Source organism: Lissotriton helveticus, chromosome 9, assembly GCF_964261635.1.
Source record: "Lissotriton helveticus chromosome 9, aLisHel1.1, whole genome shotgun sequence".
NCBI lineage: Eukaryota > Metazoa > Chordata > Amphibia > Caudata > Salamandridae > Lissotriton > Lissotriton helveticus.
This window is the reverse complement of record NC_136070.1, coordinates 688,791,728-688,807,797: the sequence shown is the minus strand read 5'-3', so window position 1 is coordinate 688,807,797 and position 16,070 is coordinate 688,791,728. Positions and strand designations below refer to the sequence as shown.

At 47.3% G+C, this 16,070-nt stretch overlaps 1 protein-coding gene across 1 annotated transcript in view; it reads right to left on the bottom strand.

The window, feature by feature from the left end:
• Positions 1-13,823, bottom strand: part of NAALADL1 (N-acetylated alpha-linked acidic dipeptidase like 1) — a 246,209-nt gene extending 232,386 nt beyond the window's left edge. The window contains exons 1-2 of the mRNA XM_078660781.1: positions 13,509-13,823; positions 8,765-8,937 (exon numbers count right to left, since the gene is read on the bottom strand). Of these exons, the coding sequence (XP_078516907.1) occupies positions 8,765-8,937; positions 13,509-13,711 (376 nt within the window). The 5' untranslated portion in view covers positions 13,712-13,823. The remainder of the gene's footprint in view (positions 1-8,764; positions 8,938-13,508) is intronic.
• Between the last annotated feature and the right edge of the window lie 2,247 nt (positions 13,824-16,070).

Below are 16,070 nucleotides of genomic sequence, written 5' to 3'. Positions count from 1 at the left end.
CAGCTGATCCGCACCACCAAAAGGACAACATTCAAAGAACGACTGGACAACAACACCCACAACAGCAAGGAACTCTTCTGCATCGTCAAAGAGTTCTCCAAACCCAACGCCGGAAACAACGACATCACACCCTCGCAAGACCTCTGCGACTCACTCGCCACCTTCTTCCACCGCAAGATCGCCGACATACACAACAGCTTCGGCGCACAGACCACGAACCCAACCACCGAACCAACGCCCCCCACCACCACCCTCTGCAACTGGACCCCGGTCGGCACCGAAGACACCACCCGCATGATGAACACCATCCACTCCGGATCACCAACCGACCCCTGCCCCCACCACGTCTTCAACAAGGCCGACTCCACCATCGCACCCCAACTCCGGGACATCATCAACCTCTCCTTCATCACCGCCACCTTCCCGGAGAGCTGGAAACACGCCGAGCTCAGCGCCCTCCTGAAGAAACCAACAGCGGACCACACGACCTCAAGAACTTCCGCCCCATCTCGCTCCTCCCTTTTCCTGCCAAAGTCATCGAGAAGACCGTCAACAAACAGCTCGCCGCCTTCCTCGAGACAAACGGATCCCTCGACCCCCCCACAGTCCGGCTTCCGAGCCAACCACAGCACCGAGACCGCCCTCATCGCAGCCACCGACGACATCAGGTCCCTGCTGGACAACGGGGAAACAGCGGCCCTCATCCTCCTGGACCTCTCTGCAGCATTTGACACTGTCTGCCACCGCACCCTAGTACAGCGCCTCAGCAACATCGGAATCCAAGAGAAGGCACTGGAGTGGATCATCTCATTCCTCGCTGGAAGAACCCAGAGAGTCCGCCTCCCCCCGTTCAGATCCAAGGCCACCGAAGTCATCTGCGGCGTACCACAAGGATCCTCACTCAGCCCCACCCTCTTCAACATCTACATGAGCCCCCTCGCAGTCCTCGCACGCCAACACAACATTAACATCATCTCCTACGCCAACGACACCCAGCTGATCCTCTCCCTCACCAACGACCCCGCTACCGTCAGAACCAGCCTACACGAAGGAATGAAAGATGTAGCCGAGTGGATGAAGAACAGCCGCCTGAAACTAAACTCAGACAAGACGGAAGTCCTCATCCTGGGATCATCACCCTCAGCCTGGGACGACTCCAGGTGCCCCCCTGCCCTGGGCACCACCCCCAAGCCAATGGACCACGCACGAAACCTGGGCTTCATCCTGGACTCCTCCATCTCGATGACCAGACAAGAAAGCGCCGTATCGTCATCGGGCTTCAACACCCTGCGCATGCTCCGTAAGACCTTCCAATGGATCCCCACCGAAACCAGGAAGACAGTCACCCAGGCTCTCGTCACCAGCCGACTGGACTACGGGAACACCCTCTACGCGGGAACCACCGCCAAACTACAGAAAAGACTCCAGCGCATACAGAACGCCTCCGCACGACTCATCCTGGACATCCCTCGCCTCTGCCACATCTCTGCCCACCTGAGAGACCTGCACTGGCTCCCGGTCAACAAGAGGATCACGTTCAGACTCCTCACCCACGCACACAAGGCTCTCCACGACATGGGCCCGAAGTACCTCAACAGCCGCCTCACTTTCTACACACCCACCCGCCAGCTACGATCGGCCAGCCTCGCCCTCGCCACCGTGCCACGCATTCGCAGAGCCAACGCTGGGGGAAGATCCTTCTCCTACCTGGCGGCCAAGACATGGAACTCCCTCCCCACCCACCTACGACTGACCCAGGACCACCTCTCCTTCAGGAAACAACTCAAGACCTGGCTTTTCGAGCAGTAACGATCCCCTCCCCCCAGCGCCTTGAGACCCTTCTGGGTGAGTAGCGCGCTATACAAATTTTGCTGAAATTGAAAAATTGAAATTGAAATTGACATTGTTCTGCATTCTGTCCATCAACTATTGTTTTTGCATTGGTCACCCCGATTGGGACGGGTATGCTCATACGTGAGTCCCGTGATCTCCACACCACTGGAGTCAAGCTATTCTGGCTGATGACAGCTGATAGCCAGAAACCGGTCCTCGGATGCTTGATTCCGGTCCAGAGAAGACATGGCTTGGCAGTTTGGGCTGGACTGTTCCAATGAGGCACAGGGTCAAGGCTGATTTGCATATGGCCATGTCTGAACAGGGGTGGTGTGGAGTGCAAAACAATTATGGATTTAGGCCCAGATCTCTGTTATGTTATGTTATGTTATGTTATGTTACTTTATTTCTTTTATAGCGCACGGCAACTCCAAAGGAGCGTCCCGGCGCTTTGGCAAAGAAAGACAGCATAGAAAGCAACCACACAACAGAAAAAACAGAAAGAAAGACTATTTCCTAAAAAGCCATGTCTTCAGATCCTTTCTAAAAGTCAGAAGACAGGGGACCGATCTCAGGGACACTGGTAATTCGTTCCATGCCTTGGGTGTCAGATAGCGGAAAGAACGACCTCCCAATCGTGCACGACGAATTATTGGAACATTAAGCAAAGACAGACCAGATGACCTGAGATTCCTGCTTGGCACATACCGGAAAATGCGTTTCCCAATATATTTGGGGCCAATACCATGAAGGGCCTTGAAGGCTACAGTCAGGCATTTAAAAAGGACACGCTTGGAGATAGGTAGCCAATGAAGAGTGTTCAATAAGGCCGTGGCGCCAGCTCTCCTTGGGAGTCCAAAAATGGCACGGGCTGCCGAATTCTGGACTACTTGCAAACGGGTCATGAGATATTTTGGTAGACCCAGAAAGAGAGCGTTTGCGTAGTCCAGTCGCGACCCGATTAATGCCTGTACGACTGTTTTCCTGTGATTGAGTGACAGTAGAGGGAGAAATTTCCTCAGCATCCGTAAGATGCCGAAGCACTTCCCAACAATGGACAAGATGTGGGGTCCAAAGGATAAATCACAGTCCACTATCACTCCCAGATTCTTCGCCTTCACAGCAACCTTGTCAGGAGGAAACATATCCTGAGGCCACCAGGATTTCCAGTCATGTTCCGGTGCGCAACCGAAAAAGAGCAACTCTGACTTGTCAGAGTTGCATTTTAAGCCATGACCTCTGAACCACTCAAACACCGCACCAAGGCAATCCCTGATCTTTATGCCATCAAATGACCCCTCCCTGTCACATGTGAACAGGAGTTGGGTGTCATCAGCGTAAGACACGATCCGGGCGCCAAAAGATTCCGCGACTTCCGCCAGAGGGGCCATAAAGATGTTAAACAGCATAGGGCTGAGAATGGAGCCCTGCGGGACTCCCACCTCTAGCGGAGCCATATCAGCGGAAAAAGGAGGCGCCCAGATCGTTTGTCGGCGGTCGGCCAGAAATGATTTTAGCCAATTCCACACCGTTCCTCGAAGGCCACACTCCCAGAGTCTTACAAGGAGGGCATCATGAGGAACGGTGTCGAAAGCCGCCGACAAGTCAAGCATAACCAACACGGCCTTTCCCCCCGAGTCGAGTACTTCCCTGATAGCATCAGTGACCTCCAGCAGCGCCGACTCCGTGCTAAAATTAGCACGGAAGCCGGACTGCGAGGAGTGCAATAGGTCGTTTCCTTCGATGAAACTGGAAATTATCCTATGCACATACCGCTCGGCCACTTTTGCCAGAGCAGGGAGAAGGGAGATTGGCCTGTAGTTGGCATGTATCAAGGGGTCCAGGGTGGGTTTTTTGAGCAGTGGTAAAATCATGGCGCTCTTCCAGGCCTGAGGCACCTCCCCTGTCGACAGAGATGTATTCAGCAGGGGGTTCACCAAGATGTTAATGGCGGAAGCCACTTTCCCCAAGCATTTAGCCGGACATGGGTCTAGAGGAGAGCCGGATTTCAGGCCGGACAACAACTCTAAAGATGTACTAAGATCCATAAGGGGAAATGCAAAGAGGAGAGGGCCATGGTCTTCCACAGAACAAGGTGGCGGTAGATGGCGGATGACTCTGTACTGGGGTGAATGTATGACATTGTTCTGCATTCTGTCCATCAACTATTGTTTTTGCATTTGTCACCCCGAGTGGGACGGGTATGCTCAGACGTGAGTCCTGTGCTCTCCACACCACTGGAGTCAAGCTATTCTGGGTGATGACAGCTGATAGCCAGAAACCGGTCCTAGGATGCTTGATTCCGGTCCAGGGAAGACCTGGCTTGGCAGTTCGGGCAGGACTGTTCCCATGAGGCACAGGGTCAAGGCTGATTTGCATATGGCCATGTCTGAACTGGGGTGGTGTGGAGTGCAAAAAAAGATGTATTTAGGCCCGATCTCTCTACTGGGGTGAATGTATGACATTGTTCTGCATTCTGTCCATCAACTATTGTTTTTGCATTTGTCACCCCGAGTGGGACGGGTATGCTCAGACGTGAGTCCCGTGCTCTCCACACCACTGGAGTCAAGCTATTCTGGCTGATGACGGCTGATAGCCAAAAACCGGTCCTAGGATGCTTGATTCCGGTCCAGGGAAGACATGGCTTGGCAGTTCGGGCTGGACTGTTCCCATGAGGCACAGGGTCATGGCTGATTTGCATATGGCCATGTCTGAACTGGGGTTGTATGGGGTGCAAAAAACGATGGATTTAGGCCCAGATCTCTGTACTGGGGTGAATGTATGACGTTGTTCTGCATTCTGTCCATCAACTATTGTTTTTGCATTTGTCACCCCGAGTGGGACGGGTATGCTCAGACGTGAGTCCCGTCCTCTCCACACCACTGGAGTCAAGCTATTCTGGCTGATGACGGCTGATAGCCTGAAACCGGTCCTAGGATGCTTGATTCCGGTCCAGGGAAGACATGGCTTGGCAGTTTGGGCTGGACTGTTCCCATGAGGCACAGGGTCAAGGCTGATTTGCATATGGCCATGTCTGAACTGGGGTGGTGTTGAGTGCAAAAAAACGATGGATTTAGGCCCAGATCTCTGTACTGGGGTGAATGTGTGACATTGTTCTGCATTCTGTCCATCAACTATTGTTTTTGCATTTGTCTCCCCGAGTGGGACGGGTATGCTCAGACGTGAGTCCCGTGCTCTCCACACCACTAGAGTCAAGCTATTCTGGCTGATAGCCAGAAACCGATCCTAGGATGCTTGATTCCGGTCCATGGAAGACGTGGCTTGGCAGTTCGGGCTTGACTGTTCCCATGAGGCACAGGGTCAAGGCTGATTTGCATATGGCCATTTCTGAACTGTAGTTGTGTGGAGTACAAAAAAACGATGGATTTAGGCCCAGATCTCTGTACTGGGGTGAATGTATGACATTGTTCTGCATTCTGTCCATCAACTATTGTTTTTGCATTTGTCACCCCAAGGGGGACGGGTATGCTCAGACGGGAGTCCCATGCTCTCCACACCACTGGAGTCAAGCTATTCTGGTTGTTGACGGCTGATAGCCAGAAACCGGTCCTAGGATGCTTGATTCCGGTCCAGGGAAGATATGGCTTGGCAGTTCGGGCTGGACTGTTCCCATGAGGCACAGGGTCAAGGCTGATTTGCATATGGCCATGTCTGAAGTGGGGTGGTGTGGAGTGCAAAAAAACGATGGATTTATGCCCAGATCTCTGTACTGGGGTGAATGTATGACATTGTTCTGCATTCTGTCCATCAACTATTGTTTTTGCATGAATTGTTCTCAGACATGGGCAAGTACTCAGGTCACATGCCAATTCATAGTTATTTTGCACACCAAGCCACCTCAGTTTGGACCTGGCCATATGCAAATCGGTCTGACCCTGATCCAATGGTAAACGTCCAGCCTTAACTGCCAAGCAAGGATAGCCTTGAACTGGAATATAAGCAACCCAGGACCAGTTTCACCATAGTTAGGGCTCATCAGCCAGGTATAACTTGATTCCAGTGACACAGTATGCACATGACATACGTCTGGTCATACCCGTACCACTTACAGCAACACACTAAAGTATACAAAAATGGTGATGTGTGGAATGCTTGAATTAATCTCAGCCACTGGTAATGATTTGGCTGCATCTCAATCCATTGTTATTTTGCACACCATGTCAAACAGTTTTGACCAAGCTATCTGCAAATCAGTCTTGACCCTGCTCCAATGGGAACAGTCCAGCCAAACTGCAAGGCCAGATCCTCCCTGAACCGGAATACACTGCTTCAGAAATCCTCCAAGAATAAATATGCATTGTCTAAGACATAAAATATAGTGCGAGGCACCTTAGGCAACAGTAATGAGTTAGGCAAGAAAGTCTCAAAAGAGGAATAACATGTTAAGACAAATGAGAGGGGTCTGATATTCCCAGGGACAAGAAGAGACAGCTAAACTGATTTTAGGTGGCAAGTTACCTCACTGGGCTGCATGCCATAGATATAACAAATGTCGGTTGCTGTTGGAGATACTGCAGAGCTAAAGGAATATCTTATCTTATAACATATGCTTTGGTGTTTTAAGAAGATTAAACCTCTCTGGGATCAGTTGATAATGGCTTTTAAAGAAACCTAGCGGTGCAGATACTTCCTGACCCAGTGAATACTCTGGCAATACTTACCACAATGCTACTTGCAGCTAGGTAAAAATTCTTGCTAAACAGGGAACCAAAACTATACCACATTTGCAAGAATGATATCAGCGTCTATAGTATATAATAGCTATGAAACTAATATGTACCCTCTTCATCAAAAAGTTATTCTTTTGAGGACTGGGCACTTCTACTGGCTTTCTTTGACAGTGACTGTGGAGAACAGGTATGTCCTAGATCCTTTAGGGCTGTACCAATTCTATCTTCTGAATAATCAATGTCCACAACGGTGCTAGAGGAGAGAGAGTGTGGCTTCTGCATCAAATTGCAGTGTAAACCTAAATATAAAATTCAACACGTTGAAACTAAGTCACGTGGGGAGGGAGGGGTGTGTGGGGTTCATTTGTCTCCTTGTTTTCTACTTTTCTTGATATCTGTTTTTGATTTGTCTCACCCAAGCAGCGAGATATTTTATTTGTAAATACTGCACTCGCTACCTACAATATTTGATGTAGTCCCGTGCAAAGAAGAAAGAGTGGTTTACCTGGTTTTGTAGTGCGAGGTGGCCACAGTTGTCAGGTGGTATGTCCATTGTGGATCTGCTTTTCACATTGAAAATTTCACATAAAAGCGATTGAAACCTAACAATCGTGGTTTTGGTGTTCCTATAACATCTGTTAGCTCCTGATTGCAAGCAAATACATCATCCGGGTTGGTGTTATATATAGATGATGGAAAGCAAACTATAGGGTAACCACACAAGGGCACAGGTTTGCAACAAATGGCTTTAAGTTGGTCTTCTTGCTAAGTGTGGGGACTCAATCAGCAAAGTGTTGTTTGCCTTTGGGGTTAATTCTTGAACAAAAGTTGCACATTATTTATCAGGATGCACTCAAGCACTGCAAGTGTCACTGGTGCGCAGGCCTGATTGTCCAGCACAGGGTTCTGGCAGAGGCTCTTAAGGCCACGAATAGCACTTTAGTTCTGGGTCTTGCAATGAGGACCTCTCTTTAGCAGTGTACCAAGTACAAACACTATTCAGTTATCAATCTCAATCACCTTTGATGTTCCTTTTGATCTCCACCCAACAGTTATTATTGTTGATGCGCAAATGTTATTTTAAATGCCCCATTTGCCACTATAGTTTCCAAAACATATTTGAGGAGAGTTGTGACAACTGCACAGTACAGTCTGCTCTAAATTTTACTAATTTTGCTAAGGTTTCCCAGTTAGCCGGGTCGGACTGGCTAATAGGGCAATCTGGCAGTGTTCGAAGGGCTGTTGTGAGAAGTCAGTGCATGGGGCAGTTTTACGGATGTTTGTGGGCCTTTTTATTGTCTATTTAGCGGATTTGACTTGTTGCTTTCCCTCATAACACCGCAAACATGGACTGCAGAGATCACAAATGAATGTAGCCTCACATGCCTATAAAACACCTATAGAGGGTGTCTTCACAAGTTCAAAACAGCCCTTATTTGCAAAAGAGGACCGCTTTTTTTTTTTTAGCTATTTGGCTCCTTTATTCAGGTGCCTGGCCCTATTTTCTGTCACAGATCGACCCTGGCAATTAGTCCATGGGGGAAAAATTCCAAACCCCTTGTGATGTTGCTTTTACATCTTACGTTATTTATGGTGATTCCCTCAGTTCTTTTGGGGATAACCTCATAAAATCGTGTTTAAATCTCATCCGGCTTTCACTAATGTCACTGAACCAATGTGATTTATCATGCACGATTTGCCACAAATGTTACTAATAATTAATTGGAGGAAAATGAAAATTCTACCCTACCTCCCATCTTTACACACTATCACCCCAACACACAATCTCTTTATTGTTATTTAAATTCTATTTCCAACCAACATAAAACCTGATTACTTAACAGAGAAAATTGGTCAGAATGAGGAAAAATCTGCTGAGTTCATGTGTACAAATTCCGACATAGCAGCTCAGTCCTCATTCCACTATCAACTCCTAAGGGAGAGGTAAGACTGAACCCAACAAATATATCACCCTGCGGTATTGGTAGTTCCAGGGTGCAGTAATACCTTCCCAAATAAAGGGACACTCATTAATAAGTGCTTTGCAATTTGACAGACCTGCATTGAGATTTTGATTAACGCTATATCAGGGCGTTGGGCATTCCCCCCTTCTAGGACGCTTAGGCACCAAAGCTCCTAAAAATCTATTTGAGGCGGAAGTACTCAGTCATGGTGGGCAAGCAGTTCACTTTACAAGGCTGCACAAAACCATAGGTACAACACTTGCCATTTGTACTTACCTACGGCAGCACTGTTTGGCATGCTAGCGTTGGGGAAAGAGAGGAAAGCATGGTACCACTCAGTCTTGGCTTCATCCAGTCCAGTGTCCTTGTCGTTCCATCGGCTCAAAATCAGATTCACCAGGTCATCATCTCCTTTCGTCGTGGCCATGTGCGGCTTTATGGTCAGTTGTCTGAGGGGGCAAATGAAGACTTTATTATCTATGAGACCAATAATTAATGATATCATACTTCATTATCAACCCTAAACCCCTATTTTAACACAGTCGAAGTAACAAAGTTCTTATTCATTCAAGACAGGTTGTACCTCCAATGAAGTATAATCCTTTTTACATTTTTTTCTTTCCAATATTGAATAGGTCAACATAATTTTAAAATCATGTTTGCATCTTTTATTCTACAGCTTCATACTAAATCCATTCCTGCCCATCTACAGTCCATGCTTGTTGACATTTGTATATTACCTCAGGGTACCCATCTCTTTTTAAGTCATACTTATTTTTCATTCCAGCAGAACCCCTTAACACGTCCATGCTTGAGCCCCTATAACTAAATCTAGTCATCTTCACCTTTGCATTTATTGTACCCTCGGTGGAGTTCCATTTGTTACTCAGTTACTTCACTGACTACATCTTCCTGGCTCAAGATCCCTACATCTCTCAGTTATATTCACTGTCCTTGGCACCTCAGTTATTTCATTGGTGCCTCACTTCAACTTTTTCATGTAGTTCAGACAATTAAGAGATAAGGCTGAGCTCAGTTTTATGTTTCTCATAAATCAACAGGTAGGGTGAACTCACAGGCCAGGTGGATGAGACAGGCAAGTTATATAATACCAGCTCAGTTACTCAGGCTCTAGACCCATATAGGTTAGGCGTTGCCACTAAGGCTGGTCATTGATATTCCTTTATTGAGTCTGGCTAGAGAAGCCCAAGGAGGTGACATGCTAATTAGACACTGGTGAAACAGCATTTTTTTCCAGGCAAAATATGTGTTAATTTTTGCAAAAATACAGTTAGGTAGTCTTGTGAAAATTGTACGCAATGTATGCCCTCGCGGATCACAACCACATGAGATGTATACTCAATGTAAACTTTCACAAATTCGTGAGACACAGCCGCAAATGTGTGGGTAGAACTTATTTGTCAGGTCCTTTTGCGGTCTACTAACAATAAGAACACTACTATATGCGTCACGAGTCATGTGAGGGGCTGTGCAGTTTCAATGTCCTTTTTGTGATATTGATGCTGGAAGGGAGTACCATGTGGTCAAGTCTTGGAGTTTTACCTCTGGGTCCTGGAACCAGGTGATGGCTAGAAGAAATGTAGCCCAGGTGTGTTGCAAAAGGAGCAAAAAACAAACAGATACTGTCATCTTTGAAAAGAATGCCATGATCTACTTGGAGGACCCTGTATCCTGTATCTGTACTGAGAAGATCATGGCGCTGGATGCCAGTGATGGCTAGTTAGAGGTGTCACGCCTCCTTCATGAAGCCCCTCAGGATGATCTCTCTGTTTAACTCACTCAGAAGATCATTTGGTATCTACCCTCCAGAATCCTTCACTCCTCCAGTGCAAACCTGCTCTCTATCCTGAAAGTGCAGTGCAGAATCTTAGACAGAAGACTACTCCACACTTAGGGAGGCTGGCTGTGAAATTCTCTACCAGCAAAGTGGTGTAACTAATCATACCATAGGAAATTCAGGAGATTGCTTAAAAGTTACCTTTTTGTTAATTCGGTATGTCCAACTAAGAGGATTACAGGCAGGTGATCAGCACCAAGATAAGGTTCTCATTCGCTCATCATTCTAAAACTCCCTTCTGTTCCCCTCTGCTCTGAACGCAGGCATCTGAAGTTCATAAGAGAAGTAAAGACCGGTTCCACTCTGCCTATTATCCTAAACTCTGAGTGCTCTCTGGCTTTCAGCACATCTCCCCATGCTCCATTGGGCCTAAGTAGCAGCCATGCAGGGACAGCATGCTTCTACAAAAACAGTTTATATAATAACACTATATACACATTTTTATAAAATAACAATAACAATAAAGCGCAAGGGATAGCTGCTTCACTGGAAACCGGTGGATATGTTCTAGGCCATCGAACTATTAAATTATATTGTTTACTGCACTAACCCCATAATCCACGTTCTGTGGCCTAAGTTGCAGATTTCAGCAAAAATTAAAAAAAATAGTTTCCAGCTCAAATGGATAGAAGGCTACTTTTTTTAAAAAAAAGTGTCGTATGTGGTGCAGCACAGTGGCAGACTCTGAGAAAATGTTAACAGGTCACCTTTTAGTTGCCGATTGCTGTATTTAGGTGCTAAATTGGTTCTAATGATTTGAAACGTGCCAGTCAAACATGAATGTGTGTTACAGGACAATAGTGAAATAATACTGACACATTCTGATGTGTCACATTAGCTGTATAATTTGTCTTTTCTTGCTGCATAATTCAGTATAGTGCAGCAATTCATTAGAACCATGAAGCAGACTTAACTTTCCACAATCCTTCCTCAAAATTGGCTTCATTCGGGGACCGCACAGGAAATGCAGGAACAAACTGAAGGAACTCTCCGGAGCCTTCTCAACATCTCTAGTTTCTGCTGAGAAACCAGGAGCACCTTGAGTAGTGAAAGTAAACTAAACTCCACAGCTCAAGAATGACATGGGGGAAGTGTGGTGTCCTCTAGAAAATAACCCACTTTTCAAAAGAGCCCAAATGTTGCCCTAAGGCCCCATTACTGTTTTCTTCGAGTTGCTTCAAAGTCTGACGGGCTCATATGGTTTCCTGGGATTCACAGTAAAAATGCAGACCTGCTAATATTTCACTAGGGACTCTGGCGTTCAAAGCAGCATAACTCACACATTATGGGGGTATTATGTGGGAAGATGAAGGAAGAACAGTGGGGACATAGATCTCGAATTACAAATTCCACCAGTAATCCTGCATTCCTCAGTGGAATTTCTGGGTTCTATTTGCAACCCCCCTGTAAATCTGCAACCCTAGAGTTCACTGTGCCCCTCTATCATTAGATCTTGAGGGGGTGGGGAGCTGAGGGGCAGTATTACCACCCACAACACCTGAAATTGTAATTAGGGAACCTCATGCTTAATTTGAACTGGTGGCTGCAGGCGATGAGCACTGCATTTCAGTGGTGCTGTAACAAGTTTTAAAGTGGGGATGCTGCCATTAATGTTATATAACCAAAGTCATTAAGATTGTGAATGATCCGAGCATCAAACAAAACAAGAGTAGCAAATGTGCCACACCCCTTCGGTAGGAGAATGGTAAGGGTGTAGTATGTAGCCAGAGGTGCATTTTCAGCGCTGGTGAGGTAGCGCTCTGTCATTTACGGACAGCACAAATTCCGTTGAAATGGCCACACAATTTGCATAGACATGCAGTTTTACTGGTAAAAATATGGAGCGCAGAAACAAAGGGGCAGATTTATGAGGCCCTTGCGCCATGTTTACGCCGCTGTTGCGTCCCGCAAGGTGGCGTAAACGTGGCGCATCCCTACGAACGATTTACAACGTGACGCATCTAGGCAGATGCGTCACGTTGTAAAGCCCTGCGCCGCTTGTGGGCGTTCCGGCGCAGGGTGGGCGTTCCGGGGCAGGTGCGCCTCGCAAAAGTGGCTGAGTGAAATCTATAAGATTTCACTCAGTCACTTTCAGGCCAATGCTGCGTCAAAAGCCTGCGCCTGCTTGAAGCAGGCGTAGGTCTTGATGCAGCATTGGTCAGATAGGGCACCCCCCCGAGCCTTGCTGGAGCTGCGTCGCGCTTGCGACGCAACTCCAGCAATGCGCCGCCTTTACGGCACAGATGCGTCACGCATCTGTGCCGTTTTTGCCCCATGGTGCGCCGCATTGTAAATGCGGCGCACCATGGGTGGCGGAGCTGTGGCGCACTGTGGCGCACATTAACTGGCGCATCCCTGGGGATGCGCCAGTTAACATAAATCTGCCCCTCACTGTGTAAATCACGTTTCAGTGACTATTTATCATTTGCGCATCACCAAGTAAAGTGACTTGATCTCTTTTGCTCCTATTAAAATCTTTGTGTGCATCACACTTCAGAATTGCAAAAACGTGCTTCATTTGTGCTTTCCTACTAGCTGATATAATTTGAAATGTGTGTATAATTTCCTTAAATTTAAATGTTGTGTGTTAGAAAAAAAAACTGACATGCTACAGCCTTTCCTTCGCTGTACTCCAGCAGTATTGTCACCCAGATAACTTTTACAAACTCCTCTCACTTTGCAGTCAGAGAAATAAAAGTACCCTCCAGTTTCCAAATAAGCAGCAGTTTGTCAGAAGACATAGCCTGATATTTGACCTTTGACTTTAAACATGCAGCAAAGGTGACGGGATACATACAAAATGTATCCCGATAAAGAACAGCACGTCGCTCATGTCATTTAGAAGACTGCTGAAAACATGGTTATTCGCCAACTGAAATGTCAGGACTACTAGGTCCGGCCAAATTTCAGCACTCCTGCTAATCCCAGCGCCAAGAAGCCCTTGGGCATACGTGCGCTTTACAAGTCTATAAATCAAATCAATCAAAATGTAAAGGCGCCTTTACTGCTCATTCACCTTCTGGACTCCAGCATGATTATTTCTGGGGTGCTGCAGCATCCCCGGCAGCCCTACTTCCAGCGCCTGCGCTGCACTGTGTATTTATTTAACAAATGAAGGAGTGGGCACAGCCCCCGAGCTAGGCAGACACAACTAGACCTTACTTCAGGTGCTCTCCGATCGCCTGGTTGTTGATTTCCTCCATCACCTGCCGAAGCAGGTTCTCGTCGAGGTCCCTCGAGGGGTCCTGCAGCCAGCTCGGCTGGGGTGTGGATGGCTTGGGAATGGCAAAGTGGCCCAACAGCAGGCCGATGGTCAGGACCCCCGCTGCGGCCAGGGCGCCCCCGAGGATGATGTACCAGCGCATCCTGCCAGGACCTCCAGTCACCAGAGTGAGTGAGTTCAGGCCAAGGTCGGGCTCTGTCTTTTATAAAGCCACAAGGCGACGACGGGCTGGCAATAAAGCCATAGATAGTATCAATCCGATCGCTCGCTCAATTACCGGTGTGCAGTTACTCATTAGCGAGATGGCAATCCTCGTTTGGAAACTCGAGGAGCAGCATGCTGCCCTTTGCTCGGAGATGAAATTCCATGTCTTAGCACATCCTCCAGGAAAAAACCCAGAAACTGGGATTCGACTCTACAGATCCCAGGACCCCCGAGCTCATACTCCTGAACACTCTCTGCCAAAGGAAGGCTGGGAACTGCCAGATCTAGGCCTACCTTTTCTTTAAAATTCCTAAATAAATGCCAACAAGAGATATAATAATAATAATCCACATTTGTAAAGCGCGAACAATCACCTGTAAGGGTCTCTAGGCGCTGGGGGCCGTCGGGAAGATTAAGCGAGCTATTGCCCAGAGTCAAATGGTGCTGGGCTAATCTGCTGCCGGTGCCGGGGATCCCCAGATTCTGGAGTCAGTCGCCGTGGCGCCTTGCCTGTGATCTGCCGCGACTTACAGCATCCAAAATGCTCAAACGTGGGCCTATATTTTCAGATGTTTGGCGCAATGCGATGCTGAGGGACACAAGTAATAGTGTCCATCGACTTTGGTGCGCATTTCCTAAACGACCATTGTGTCGGTTGGTGTGAAACCCCTATAGTGCATACAAATATTTACGTGTCTGGGGCGACAACATAGCAAACACCCCTAAGGCCAACTACAGTCAGACAGAGTAGTCAATGTAACCGCCAAATGAAAACTGGTGCATATAAAGGACTCAGGCAAATGGCAGGATATTTCCATTGGTTATATGTGTTCTTTTTGCAAAATGTACACATTAGACCACCGACACTTGGCGGTTGTCAATGTAAAAGACAATTACACTGAAAGGTGTGTCTTGAGCAAAAATTTCACGCAAGACTCCTCTTGCCTTTGTATGTAGAGCAACACCAAATAATAATTAACACTGCGCGAACACAACATTAGGAGCATTTGCATGGCTGTTGACATTATCGAGAAGCAACACATTCGAAATTATATATGTGTTTTTTTTGTTGTACGTAGGACACACCACGTCATAACGGTACAGATGTTCCCGCCACATCACCTTGTGTGATTCTTTTTTTTTATTTCAAATCTTTTTTTTATTTAGGATTCAAAAGACACAAAAATACAAAAAGGGTAGACATACAATAAATGGTTCACAGAGGAGGTACAGTCAGAATGCATGGAAAATTACAGTTGATGTAATCGAGGAAAGTAATAAGGAGTCAGTGAAATATCATACCTGTAATGTAATACATACATAAAAGGGTCATACAAGTTATTGTCAAATGAGAGCATTGACTAAAACGTCCATGCATACGGTCTCGATCCCATGGAGCGGATGTGACGAAGAGGAGAGAGAGAGAAGAAGAGGCGAAGAGGCAAGACAAAGGAGGACTGGGGAGGGAGAACAGAGGGAGACGAGGAGAAGGGGAAAGACCTAGCGGCAGCAACATGACATGATGAACATAATTTTTTACCGGACATCCCTCATGCGTTACCAGTAATAATCCCCGATGTAACATCACAGACCAGGCTAGGGGAATGGTGTATGTTAATCAGTGCGCCTAAGGAGGGTCATAACAGAGTTCCAATGAGTCAAGTAAACTCTAGAGTTTGGCGTGAGGTTTTTGCCAGGTGGATGAATGCAGGGCGTTGTTGTCCACTCCCCTCAAGGAAGCCAGCCATTCCTGCCATTGGGCGAAGGAAACATCAGAAGCACTCTTCCACTTGCTCAGAATAATTTTGCATGCCAGTGTGAGCATAAGGTCCAGGAGTTGTCTGTCATGTTCTCTAGAAACGTTTGGGTCAATTGCTCCTAATAGAATGTATGTGAAGTCCCTGGGTGGTCTAAAGTGAAAGGTGTGTTGGATGTAAGAAAAGATCTTGTCGAACAGCATGACTGGCTAGGACGTGACTCTCCGGAGCTCCCGGCGAGCTGCATCAAAATCCGTCAAATATTTAGCCCAGAACCACCAAAATAACGTGAGAGTCGCCGCAGAGCAACCGGACCCCAGGGAGACTACTTTATCACAGTTTCCACAACTGTAGTCACCAAAACGCCGACTTTGATCCCCCGTATCGGGAGATCCGACGACAACAAGATGGCAGCTGCGGAGACAGGGAACCGGGACCGGCGCTGAAGTCGGGCGGCCGGGTCCACGCCAGGTCCGCTGGTGGTCGGCAGAGATGACGAGCCCGAGTGAAGGAGCCCCTGTGAGGTGCCACGCTGACAGT